Genomic DNA, 14,746 nt, shown 5'->3' on the forward strand with positions numbered 1-14,746 from the left:
AAAAAAAAATTCTCATTCTCTTTTCCTTATCTGATTTTCCTTTTCATTTTTTACCTTCTTAGCATACAATTGGAGGGAGCATCAGTAATTACTTTCAAAACTTTAGAGTGTTTTTTTTTTTAATGTGTACATATCGTTTTGAACCACGCAATAAATCTCACGTCCATTTAAGGATTCAAACATGAGATTTTTAAATTGAAATCTCAAGATCTAACGGATGAATTATCTCGTCAAGGACAACTTTAGAATTGTTGTTTCTCATTGTCGCAACAAGATATGTAACGGACAAAATCACAAGAGTACAATGGCTATAATTTACACAGCCAAAATTTATATTGGCTGCAAAAAAAGAAAAAAAAATCTACAATTTAAACAACTATACATTGAATCTAATTGAATTGTTTTGGAAACCAGGAGCCAACAAAGCTTTAGAGGTCACTATAATTGTTTTTCAATAAAGATAAATGAATGTTCCTTCTCTTGAAAAATTTCATAAATCTCATATTAATGCACATTTCTACAAAAGTTAGTGAGTCCCGATATTTAGATGCTATAGAATTTACTTATCTATGCAAGGCTACTATAGAAAATACAAGTATATATAATCTGCTCTGGAAGGAAAACAGAAAAGCATTCAATATTTTTAAAATAAAACTGTTGTAAATAATTTATATTGCTGATATATTTTAAGTGTCAAAACTAATCAATATAGTATACTGACAGTTGAGTTTTGAATATAAAAGTGCATTAATGTTAATGCCTCCAATTTAAGGATTTTTCAAAAGGCCAAACAAAATTTATTCACAACTATTCCTCTCTCTATGGAGTTTGGAGTAAATAATGTCAATTAATTATCAAAAACAACATAAACAAATTAACATGTTAGGTATCCAAGCTTTATCATAGGTGGACATGTCAGCATCTATCTCGAATCAAAATTCGAAGTACATAATACATATACATTTTGATATTAATAAAAATGACTAATTTCATGATTCACGCCCATAAAATTTTATATCAACAATTAATAGTGTGTTAATATATATATATATATATATGTATAAAAGAATCTTCACTAAAAATAAAAGGTGAGAGCATTTTTTTTATTTACTTTTCAAAAGTAACATTAAGTTAAGATATCCTATTTTTGGTATTCATGAACTTTTGAAATAAGGAAGAATAAGTAGCCATATTTATTGTTTTTAGAAGAAGATAGAAAAAGTTTCACTGCAATTGCCTTTACTAAGATTTACGTTCAAAATCTTGTATTAATTAATTAATCATGTACTGGACCCTTAAGTTTTAGAATTTTTTTTACTCAAAATTAAATTTTAAAAATTTAGCTGAAATAAGAATTAATTAAATATCTTCAATTGAATTGAGAAATGTCTTTTCAATGCAATTAGAGCTATTTAATTTCTAACTAAAGCAAATAAACTGCATATTAATAAGATTCAACAATAGAACAAAGGCGACCACCATAAAGCAGATGTTACACGGTTTTTATTTAGAGTAAATAAACCGCATATTAATAAGATTCAACAATAGAACAAAGGTGAGAATCATAAAGTAGATGTTACAAGGCTTTTACTCTAGATTCTTGTTTAATAAGGTTATAAGATTTTTTTTAATGAGATTTACGAATTCCTAGTAATGTTTACAAGTTTTTTTTTTTTAATTGGGAGAAAAGGGTTCCAACGTTGTTCTTTTGATAAGAGATCATGTATCAACTAATGAGCCAAATACTCAGATACTTCCAATATTTACAAGTTAATGTCCCTTAACTTTATCCCTTCCTTTCCCTTTAATTTTATAAAAGGGTATCAATTCTCTTTCTCTTTCCTTTAACTATTTGATTTTTGCTTTCCCAAATTGTCGGCAATCTCGTGTGAAAATAAAGAACATGTAATTTGGTGTGAAGGTTGAAGAAGCAACCTTATCAAATATTTTGCTTCACAAAATGCAACTATTCCCATAAATACTGTGTTTAATTAGTAAGAGTAAAAGAAAGGAAGGAATAGAAAGAGTAGAAATTAAGAAGAAATGGGGTTTCCCTCTTACTTTTCATTTCCTCAAATCCAATCTTTGAAGCATGTTATAGTCTAGTTAGCTAGTCTACTCAGCAAAACTAAGAAAAAGAAAAGAAAATGTCTGCAATGGTTTTGAAGCAAGTAAAATTGTAACAGCTTAATTCGGTTAGAATCACCATAAAATAAGAAGATATCTATTCAAATTTCAAGTGATCATAGCAAACAGATCAATTGCTTTAACCAAACAACAGAGAATCATAAAATATACGAGAAATGTTCACTTATACAAATATGATCACAAATTATTTTTACTTTCAAAGAAAAAAAAAATCTTAAAACATCACATGATTAAGATTACAGAGTGGCTTTATTCAAACATTTTGGAAATTATAAATGATAAAGAAGTATGAATAGTTTAAAAACAACCCGATGAAGAAATCACATTTTTGGTTGAGATCATCAGCAACCTCTTTCTCTGATGGCCATCGGAACAATAATATTTACTGTGCCAATTCAATAAAGTCTGAGTCTATTTTGCTACAACTCCAATGGATAATATAGTTGCATTCTGCACACTCAAGAGCCAGATCTGAGCAGGGCTGACCGCATTTACAACATTCAGGGTAAAGAAAAACCTTTTTCACAAAAGTAAGAGAGTGTGGATGATTTGTTTCTGTGAAGATCCTTCTCCCGAACTTGATAAATGGCCCGAACTTGATAAATGGGTAATCTCCAAGAACACATTTGAGATGAACTGACTTGTCGCAGATTGTACAATGATAAAACCAAATGTTAGGGTTTCTTCTTTCTTCACAAATGTCACAATAATGATATTCTAAATAATCATTATCTTCATTGTATGTGAGAGTGAGGCGATGTTCATCACATTTGTGCCTAGCTGTTTGTGGTAGCCGAGTACATTTCGAATGCAAATTAAAATTGCAACCCTTGCATCTGTATGCTGACACATCATCAATACTGTCACCACAAGCATTGCACTGCCCATTATACTTGGGGTAAAGGGAAAGGAGGTGCTCCTTGTGTCCTTGACTAGTGCAGGACCAAGGAAATTCACCACACTGAAGGCAAATATACTTGCTCGAAGACTCGTCGCTGGCTCTGTTGGCAAAACCAGTATGATTGGACCCACAGAGTTCACAAATGAAAAAGCAATTTGGAGTAAGCATTAAGGAAATCTCAGGAAAAGGCCACAACGGCTTCTTCCTGGGTAACGCAGCGCATGATTTATGGAGACAAAAATCACATTCTGAACAATGATAAAAAGAAGTCTCGATGAGTAGACTACAACAATCACAGCATTTGTCATCCCTTGCTTCATCATATAACACTAAATTGTGTTCATGACTGAAATGTTTTATCTCTGTATGTATCACATTTTCTCCAAGTTTGATCTCTTTAATGACAAGAAAGGATGGATCCACCAGCGTTGGATTTTCATTAAGCTTCTCATAAACATCTTTTGACTCAATTCCATAATAACAATCAGTATCCTCTAGAACACATTTCACATGGACAATAAACTTACACTCAGCACAATAGTAACTCCCATACTCTTTGCTCACCTCCTCATGACAAATTCCACATTCCAATATTCCGCACTCATTTTCTACTACAAAATAGTGGTGGAAAATAGGATGGTGATGCCACATGCTTTTGATGATGCGCTGTAATGAAATACAATTCTTGTGGGCTGGAAGGGCACATGTCGAGCAAATATAAGAAGCATAATTTCCTGACATGCCACATGCACCGCAAATGAATGAAAATCGTCTTAAACACCTAGTGAATGAGTGTTCATGACTGCAATCTTCAATAAAAGGTGATGGTGGCACACATTCAATGTGAAGGGCAACCTTGCACATTGAACAACAGTAAACAAATCCCTTGACTTGGGTTTCTTGGCATATCTTGCACGGGAGACTATCACTATTAAACTGTAACAACATAGAATGTTGGTGGTGGCAAAGGTGATTGATTTCAAAGGGTAGCTCAACACATTTCTTATGCAGGTAAAATCCACAATCAAGAGAAAAGCATGGAGAGTCTAATAATGGTGTCCAACATACAAAGCAATGGGCGTATTTGAGTTTTACAGAAGGATTTTCAGTAGAGATCAATGGGTCTTTATGGGCAATATGTTGAAGCCCTCCAATGTTCTTTTTAACAATGCTATATGTAAACAGAGCACACTTGATGTGAAGCCTTACTTTACAAGTAATAGAACAAAGATAAACAAAGTTGTCGCACCTTTTGTTGCAAAAATTGCAATTAAACCAATATTTACCAGCTGTCCATATCGTAAGTTTAAGGCTGTGTTCGCGGTGAAAGGGGTGATTCAGCTCTAAAGGTGCCTCGGCGCAGTTCTTGTCGAGGTGAAACCCGCATGCCACGCAGCTATACGTTGGACCCGACACCACCTCCCCACACACATTGCAATAAGCCTTCTCATCACTGTCATGGCTCCGCTCTTCCTCGAAAACCAGAGGATGATTATGGCTAAAATGTTGAATTTCCATCTCTCCTTTATTTCTACGTGAGTTTGAGGGTGAGATTGCTATAAATGTATTTGTGCAAGCGCAAGCCTATATATATACACTTCAAAATATTTTACTGCCCAAGGAATCAAAACGAAAAATTGTTTATGGAAGTACCATTTTCACCCCTTTTTTATCTCTCTTTTCAAGGAACTGTCTAATTTTAGGTGGGCGATTTTACTCTCTTAATGCATTTAATCTTCAATCTTTATTACTTTCAACTTTGATGTGACCACTATTTCCCTTGGTGCCTCCATTAAAACAAATATTATAGTAATATTGAAAATTATCCTATATACCAACATTAAAATTTTTTAAATATTATAAGTAGATTTAAAGGATTATAACATTTACATAGAGTTATAATTTAAGTAAATTTATAAATTAGTATAATTATTAAATAAAACACGTTAATTGTATAAATTAGTATAATCAATAACGTGTTATATATATTTTTCATAGGAATCATCTTTTCACTATGTGTTTAAGAATATGACTCTTTCTTTATACCTATCTTGTCATAAAAAAAAGTAAAAAATATAAGAGAAAATTTTCACTAAGAATAAAGTTAAAATGCTCAAACTCCCTTCGAAATTATGCCATACTTTTTGGTACACATATAATAAATTATCCGACTTTAAATATAAAAATTAAGATTATTATTCTAAATACAATCTTCTAATTGTCCATTTGAATTTAACTAAATTGCACACTAAATTATGCATCTTCTTTTTTCTTTTGCTTTTGCTCTCTGTTCCTTTCTTGCTCCTTTTAATTCTCTCGAAATGGTACCAATTGATCTCTCTCTTTTCTTTATCTGATCAACTTAGAGTCTCGTGGGATTAATCCAACTTTCAAACAGGAATTGGGAAGTAGTTGAAGAAACCAAAGAAGATTCCACTAGTGGTGTACCTAATGGCACCTTTTTGTCTCAGAATTTCCTTGCTTCCCTTTAGAACTGCAGTCAAAACCAGTTTGGTTTGTGACTCAATAAAAGATGCTGTAATTACTATTTTAAGGTTAGATAGCATTACTCTCAATTGTCAATATCAAAGTCCAATGAAGAGTATTCAAATCAAGATTTATAATTTTTTGATTTAATTACCTCTTGATTAGCACTTGTATATTTAGTTTAATAATAAGTACATATATTTCTCATTTAAAAGAGTCGAGATTAAATATATTCTTTCAATTTAAAAATGAAATTACTCAATTATGCTATTAATTGTACAATGGCCTATAGCTCTCCCTGATAAACCAAATTCATTGTTCTTGTTTCCATGCCCATACCAGATTTCTATTGTCATAGGAGTCTTTGGCCTATTTGGCGAGAGACTTGAAATGACATATCGGTATTGAGGTTGAATAAATTCACCTTTAAAAAAAAAAAAACCAAACTCATTGATCCAGGAAATTGAAACTCAAAAAAATGAGACTTCGCTACCAGGTTTAGTATAAATTCATCAAATCTATACTACTAGGTTTAGTATAAGAGGGTTTTTTCAGTTCTTTGAAAAATGTTTTACGTCTCTCAAGGGTGTAAAACATTTTACCTGATCAATGGATATTTTTCTTGTTGACCCGTGAAATATTTTACATTTATAATAAATTTTCCATCTTTTAAAAAAGCTTAAATCCTTAAAATATTTTTCAAAAAATATTTTATGTCAAAACAAACGGATCCTAAATTGCATTACTAAATTACGCTTTTTCTTTTTTTGTTTTTTCTATTTGGCCATTCTTTATTCCTTTCTTGCTCTTTTATTTCTCGAAATGCTATCAATTGTTCTTTCTCTTTTCTTTAGATGAACAATAAATAACTTGTTATAAATCCTTTATAACATAAGAATCATCTTTTTCACTTCATGTGTCTAAGAATATGACTCTTTCTTTATGCCTATCTTGTGATCAGTAAAGCGAAAGTAAAGAATATGAGAGAAAATTTTCATAATATATTTTTTTCTTTTACTTTTCCAGATAAAGTTAAAATGTTCAAACTTTCTCCCCTTCGAAGCCATGCCATTTCTTTTGGTATACATATAATAAATTATTCGAGGTTAAATATAAAAATAAAAATTATTATTCTAAACACAGTTGTCTAATCTTTCACTTGAGTTCAACTCAATTACGGAATAGGTTATGCTTTATTTTTTTTTCTTTTGTTTTTTCTGTTTGGCCCTTCTTTATTCCTTTCTTGTTCCTTCTATTTCTCTAGAAATGGTGTCAATTAATCTCGTTCTCTTTTTTTATCTGATCCACTTCAAGTCTTGTGGGATTAATCCAACTTTCTAAGAGGAATTGGGAAGTAGTTGCAGAAATCAAAGAAGATTCCATTAGTCGTTTATCTAATGATACCCTTTTGTCTCATAATTCCTTGCTTCCCTTTAGAATTGCTGTCCAAACCAGCTTGCTTTGTGACTCAATACAAGATGCTCTAATTACTATTTTGAGGTTCAATAACATTACTCTCGATTGTCAATATCAACTCCAAAGGAGAGCATTTAAATCAAGATTTTATAATTTCTTAATTAGCACTTAAATATTTAATTTAATGATAAATATATATTTCTCATTTAAACAGTCAAGATTAAATATTTTTTTAATTTAAAAAAGATATTACTCAATTATGCTATGAATTGGGCAATGACCTATTGACTCTCCATGATGAACCAAATTCATGGGTGCAGGAAATTGAAGCTCAATAAACTGAGCCCTCACTACCACATTGGATCTTACCGATAATGTATCTAAATTTGGCCCAAAACTATTAAATCTCTCAAATCTTCTAGCAGTCAAAAGGAAATGGATTTATCATTTATGGTATTATTATTTAATTTTTTATGGTATAATATACAGAGAAGTTCCTAAATTATTTATTAAAATTTAAATAAGTACTTCTATTTTTATTACATTTAATTAACTCTTATACTTTTATTTTGAGCTAAATAAGCCTTTATATTTTTATTTTGAGTCAAAGAAACCCTTATGACTAATGATTAACTTAATCAAAATATCATTTGTTATTCTATATCTCATGATGCTAACGTGATGTACTAAAATATCATAATTAATGATGATGTGGCATGTTAGCATATTATAACTGATGATGATATGACATGCTAATTTAGCATGATAACATAACCATTTGACATTTTTTCACTCTTTATATCAATATTATATTAGTGCAATGTGGATATAAAATAACAAGTGGTATTTTTATTAATGACAATTAATTAATCATTAGTTAGAAGGCTTATTTGATTCAAATAAAAGTTAAGGGGCTTCATTGAATGTAATAAAAGAATAAGAACTTAATTATTTGAATATTTTTAAATAGTTTAAGAGTTTATTTGAGCATTTCGCTATTTTTTATTAATTATAAATAATTAGAGTAAAAGATAAAAGTCTTGTTTGATTTTTTTCATAGAATGTCTTATTTGATTTGTTCTTAGATGTCAATATTACTCTTATAGCCTTGTGTTATAAATTAGTGACTCCAAAATACACTCAAATCTCATTTTAATTTGAACAGATAACAGATTGAGGCTTGACCAAATATTGATATACTATATATAGTAGTGTTTTTTATTCATAAAAAATATATACCATTAATGAAAGATCTTGAGCAGCACACCAAGAAGCTCTATCAAAATAAAAAAGCTGTCAATGTCAAGCTAATATTGTATCATAATTAAACATTAATATTTTGGTTCATGAGTAGAACATCCTTTCAAGTTGAGAGGCAGAGTGATCAAATTAATTAATTAATTAATGGTTGCTGATCAGAAGAGAATTAGTCTGACATCTAATGACAGTCCATGCAAATCCAGCACTCGGAAAAAGCTCCAAAATTTTATTTCTTATGCTGCATTTTACAAGAATATATATAATTCAAAAGGAATTGGATATGGTTTATGAACTTGTTATATATCTAAAGCAGTAGGATTACTGGTATATCTACTTAACGTTCCCATTGCTTGTGCTATATCAAGTCTCGTAGCATTTGAGAGATACATGAGTGTACTAATAATTTGAGAGTATAAAAACTAGGAAACAGGCTCTCCAACATTTTTCCTTAATCTCACATTTGGATCATAAGGCGTACTCACAAGTTTACAATCATATTTATTGATTTTCTTCAATATTTTCTCGATATAATGTGATTGTGTAATTATAATACACATAGAACTTCGTAAAATCCTAACTCCCAAAATAACATATGCCTCTTCTAAATCTTTCATGTCAAAGTTATTTGGCAAGAAATGTTTAGTCTCCTTAATAATACTCATATTACTATCGAAGATCAGAATATCATCAACATACAAACATAATATGACACATCCAAGGTTAGTAACTTTAATATAAACACATTTACTAGAGTCGTTTATCAAAAATCCACTTGACAACATGACTTGATCAAATTTCTCATGCCATTGCTTTGGGGCTTGCTTTAATCCATATAAAGATTTCATCAGTTTACAAACCTTATGCTCCTGACCTAGTATGACAAATCCCTTCAGTTGTTTCATATATATTTCTTCTTCTAATTCACTATTTAAAAAGGCAGTTTTAATGTCCATTTGATGAATCTCCAACTTATATATGGATACCAAAGCTATAAGCACTTGGATTGTCATCAATTTTGCTATAGGAGAATAAGTGTCAAAATAATCAAAACCCTCCTTCTAGGAATAAAGTTTTGCAACTAATCTTGCTTTGAAATTTTATATGGACCCATCTAGCTAAAGTTTCTTTTTAAATATCCACTTACAACCAATAGCTTTACACCCTTTAGGCAATTCAGTCAAAACTCAAGTTTTATTATTTATTAAAAACTCCATTTCGGCATTTATGGCATTTTATAAAAAGTAAATTCTACAGATGATGTGGCCTTTTTGTACGTTTGAGGATCATCTTCCATTAGATAGGTATAAAAATTGTTTCCACAATTTTTCTCTACTCTCGCTCTTTTGCTTCATCTAGGACCTTCCATATTGATTATATCTTCTTCCTCTTGCTTTACCAAAATTAGAGTGCATTCAGAAGATGATGATTTACTTACCTTAATTTTCAAGGGTAAGATATCCTTAAAAAACACAACATCTCTCGCTTCTGTGATAGTGTTGATACTTATATCAGTCACTTTGGATTTTATTACTAAAATCCTGTAAGTGACACTATCTTGGGAATAGCCCACAAGAACTCCATCAATGGTTTTAGGTCCAGCTTCTTCCTTTTAATTTCTGAAATTTTTACTTTTGCCAAGCACCCTCACATTCTTAAATAATTTAAATTAGGCATCCTCTCTTTTCTGTAATTCTTACAGAGTTTTGTCTAATTTATTTTGAGGAACTCTATTTAGAATGTGACATGTAGATAAAAGTGATTCGTTCTATAAGGTTTTTGGGAGTCCAAAACTTGAGAGCATACAGTTTACCATATCCAATAAAATTCGATTTTTCCTTTTTGCCACATTGTTTGATTGGGCTGTGTAAGGGGGGATACTTGATGGATAATTCCATTCTCAGTACAAAAGTTTGAAAACTTTGAAAAATCATATTCTTCTCACCTATCTAAATGAAGAATTTTGATTTTTTTTCTTGTTGATTTTCAACTTCATTTTTATATGCAGTAAACATAACAAAAGCCTTATCTTTTGTTTGAATTGAAAAGACATAACAATATTTTAAAAAAATCATCTATGAAAGTAATAAAATATCTTTACCATTCCTAGAGTAAACTTAATGTCACAAACATCGCTATGTATTAACCCTAAAATTGCAGATTTTTTAATTACAGATTTAAAAAGCTTTCTAGGTAATTTAGACTGCACACAAATTTCACATTTTCTATGCATGTTTATGTCGGATTTAAGAATAAGATCCAAATTCATCATTCTCTTAATGGACGCATTATTAATATTCCCTAAACGACCATGATAAACATTAGAACAAAGAACAACATTATGAAGAGAAAAATTGTTATTACTTTTGTTACCATAACAAACAACATTCGACACATTTAACTTGAAAAGACTCTCGAATACTTATCTTTTACCGACAAAAAACTCATTTCTACTAATTACAACTTTATTGGATTCAAACAATAATTTATAACCATATCTAATAAAAGGAGTTGCTAATCAAATTCTTTCCTAATGTCGAGCACAAGTTGCACTTTGTGCAGAGACAAGGTCTTCCCAGAAGTTGGTAATAAATTTATTCTTACTTCTCTTTTCACTTATGCAATTGAAGAATTAACCATGTTCATGTATTTTTCGTCAATGACATGATATTTTAAAAATATAGATTGGTCAGCACAAACATGGATATTAGAACCAGTATCAATCCACCAATCAATAAACTCATACTAAATTGACCACAGAAATGTTTGAAGCAAACCTTTTGTCATCCTCACTAATCACAACATTGACTTGTGAGACCAGTGTCTTAGACATCTTCTAGCCTTTGCAAGGTTGACAAACTCATGCCAAATGCCTCGGTTTTCCAAAAACAAAGTGACATCTCTTCTTTTTCTTGTCAATTTTTCTTGTTAACACTAGATAGTTGTTTACAAAAATTATCTTTTGAAAACTTTCTTTATTTGGAGTTTGAATTTTTCCCTTCCACAATGTTTACTTTGTCCTCAAACTCATTGAATAGTTTATCCTTATCTCTTTGTTTTTCTTCAATTTGAAGGGAAACAATTAAATTGTCCATAGTTAAAGTCTCACATTTGTGTTTTAGGGATTATCAATTAAATTTCTACTTATACAAGTATACGTATCGAAAGATAATATAACAGTAAGCAAAGTATCGATCCCACAGAGAATTGATTTTAAAATTTTACTAAGTACTAAAATTATAACAATTTAATCTTATCCAAACAATCAAAATTAATTAATTAACTAAAATTAATTAACCAAAATTTAAACTAAAACGAAAAATTAAAGTAATAATAACTTGAGTAAAAATCAAATCAAACAAGCCTAGGATTGCAATATCCCTCACACTTTATCTAAATCTTAACTTTCTTCCTCAACTTATTTTAGTGGGTTGAATTGCTAGCCTAGAGTCTTCAATTATTTATAATGGTCTCCTGACTCTTTTTATAAAAATATCTATTTTAATCAAAACACTATATCCTTATGTGAATTAAAATTAAAATAGACTCATTAAATTCATGCTCTAATCTGGTTACATATGGCATATAGGTATATCCTTATCCTATATGCAAATCAATTAATATGATTATATGCTATTCCAATTTTAGTCTACACTAAACTCCCTTTCCCAAGTTTGTTTAAGTCTCTAAATCAATTTAATTGGTGATCAGGCAATTAAAAGTATTATGAACAAATTGGAATAAACAATTCAAATCCCATTAAAGATAAGCAAGAAAGAGATTAAAAATTTAGATTACATGTGAGTTCAATTGCAATCCTAGAAAAATAACTTTAACTCATAATATCTAATAAAAACTTCATCAAAAAAAAATTAGCCATTAATCCAAATCAAAGAAGATAAGAAAAACAAAAAAGTAAAGAGAGAAAACTAATAATTGAAGCTTTGTGATCTTGATTCTCCCTCCAATTCTCTTACTTTCTTTCTTTGTTTTTCACTCTTTTTCTCCAGAGAAATTGCTTGCTGCCTCTCCCCTCTAAACTACTAAAAAAGGTTCCTTAAATAGGCTTCAAATAACCTAATTTTCAAAATCCTGTCAGATTTTTATTTTTGAAAAATCACCTGATGCCACGGCTTTTATTTCTTGGTGTTGCAGCACTGGATTCTTGCTAAGTAGCACTGCAGTGCTCTTCTTCTAGTGCTGCAGCGCTCTAGCCTCTGGAAAATGTATGGTGAGCTTCCTTTCACCAGTGCTGCAGACTTGTTCTCCCAGTGCTACTGCAGTCTATCAAATTTGAATGCAATTTTCACCCTGATCGAATCCAAACTGGGTAAAGTTATAAACATAAAAGTTTTATTCCTGTCTCTTAACTTTCCAATGGATTAATAATCACATCAATTAGACTTCTGTATTGAAAGATATGCTTCAAATACCACATCATGTTCAGTCCATGAATACTGCTGCAGTGCTCCGAATTAGACAAATATTTTGACCACTATCAGATCAGAACTGGGCAAATTAGTAAACATAGAAGTTGTAGCCCTTCATTTTATAATTCTAATGGTCTAAGAATCACCTCATTTGGAGTCCTATAGAGTGAGTTATGGTCAAAATACTGAAGCTTATATAGGCATACTTTTGAGTCTTTCAACACCTTACTTTTCAAAATTAAACCCAATTCCCTTAACTCCTACAAAAACATAAAAACTAATAAATAATGGCCAAATTAAAGTAAATAAACATAAAATTAAAATAAATTAATAAAAATAAACTAATTATAAAAACAACCAAAAATAACTAAATTATAATTACAAATTAAGGACTTAGCTAATATTTAAAAACAAAATTGGACTAAAATAATTCTATAAAATAGAATTATCAGGGACAAAGCCAAAGATTTGCATTTTGGAGGATGTTTTTCAAACAAAGCACACACATGAAATTTTTCACACATTTCAATTTTCCTTTGGTTCAATTCATGAAAAAGAACGTGAAAAAGGTCTACTTTTTCCACAATAGATGTATTATGAGTCATTTTGAAGTTCATATATTTTCTTATAATATAGTTGTGAAGACCTTCATCCTCTTTATCATATTTCTTTTCTAATGCAAAAAAATATCATAAAGATTACTAGACAAAGCAAACAAAATATGATCATGACAAAGATAATCCTTATCTAATTGTGTTTATGTGCTTGTGGTCATAAGTTAGAACCAGAGTTTTGATTTGAGGGTCTACCAAGATCAGGATTTTCATTTGAAGAATCAACAAAATTGGAGATGACAGAAAAATGTCCTAAGGTTGTTAACCAATAACGCATTTGATTTTGCCATCTATGAAAGTTTTGCCCAAAGAATTTCTCTGGCTTTGCAAAAAATTGTTCTTTAATAGAAACCATTTTTAAAAAAATGCAAAATCAATTATACTCTAAAATTGTTAGAATCTTTACTCAAAATGATAAAGAAGAACACACAAAAAAATAACATATACTTAATAGTTAACAACAAAAGAAATAAGAAAGAATTTTGAATGTGAAAACCGGTTCGATGCACGTTATGGAAGGCATTGACTTCAAAGTAGATTTCTGTCGCTATTCCAATGCAAATACCAATTGATGACATCTTACTCTCAAGATACAATGAACCACTCAAGGATATTCTAATGTGCGCTCAAATAAAAATCCAACAAACTTATAAATCTCTCGACTGCTCTTGAAGGAATTTTAGAATGAAGAAGAATGGAGTTTTTAGAAATATAGAATGCTTAGAATGAATTTTTCAAAAAAAAGAGTTGGGTATTTATAGACAGTAAACCATCACTAACGTGCCTCTCCATTCAGATACACCTATTTAAAAGTGAACAAATGTGTCTTTCTAAAGGTGCATGCCTTTCTGCAATCAAAAAGTCATACCTTTCCAACAAACACATTAAATTTTGAATTACCAAAAATAAAATAAGAATTTAAAGGCCAACAATTATAAGGTTTTAGCTTGTAATGAGATTTACAAATTCCTTGCAGTGTTTACAAGTTAATGTCCTTTCAACTAACATGGGTAAAATTTGACAAAGATTTACTTTCAAAATCATGAATTAATTAATTAGTTATCTACAAGAAACCCTTAATTTTTAGAAAATTTTTTTGCTCAAAATTAATTTGTAGAAATTTTTCTGAAATATGCAACAATTAAAAATCTTCAATTGAATTGAGAAATGCCATTGCAATGCAATTAGAGCTATTTAATTTCCAGCTAAAGTAAATAAACCGCATATTAAAGAAGACGTTACATGGTAACATGTATATAAGTTCTCAACTCATAGAATCTCGGCTTAACCAACCCATCTGCACCGTCTAGGATGGGGATTTTTGGGTTTGCTTGTTGTCCTAGAATGATCATTGTGAATAGGGGTCGTTTCTTTGAGCTTCTGTTTTTGTTTTAGGTAGCTGTTTCACTGGTAAGCCCTGCTTGTTCAAAGGGCGTTGTATTGCCGAATTTAGGTGATTGTCGTCTGGGGCTGCTCTGATTTTTTTTTTTTTT

General features: G+C 30.3%; 1 protein-coding gene across 1 annotated transcript; it reads right to left on the reverse strand.

Moving 5' to 3' along the window:
- Positions 1-2,365: 2,365 nt before the first annotated feature.
- LOC18586175 (uncharacterized) lies at positions 2,366-4,589 on the reverse strand. Its single transcript, XM_018128768.2, has one exon. The coding sequence runs from the start codon at positions 4,565-4,567 to the stop codon at positions 2,531-2,533; it is 2,037 nt and encodes a 678-aa protein (XP_017984257.2). The 5' UTR covers positions 4,568-4,589; the 3' UTR covers positions 2,366-2,530.
- Positions 4,590-14,746: the final 10,157 nt, after the last annotated feature.

This window comes from Theobroma cacao, chromosome 10 (assembly GCF_053813885.1).
Source record: "Theobroma cacao isolate CCN51 chromosome 10, ASM5381388v1, whole genome shotgun sequence".
Classification (NCBI taxonomy): domain Eukaryota; kingdom Viridiplantae; phylum Streptophyta; class Magnoliopsida; order Malvales; family Malvaceae; genus Theobroma; species Theobroma cacao.

Coding starts and splice junctions, on each gene's coding strand:
- LOC18586175 (XM_018128768.2), bottom strand. CDS start 4,567: ATGGAAATTCAACATTTTAGCCATAATCATCCTCTGGTTTTCGAGGAA.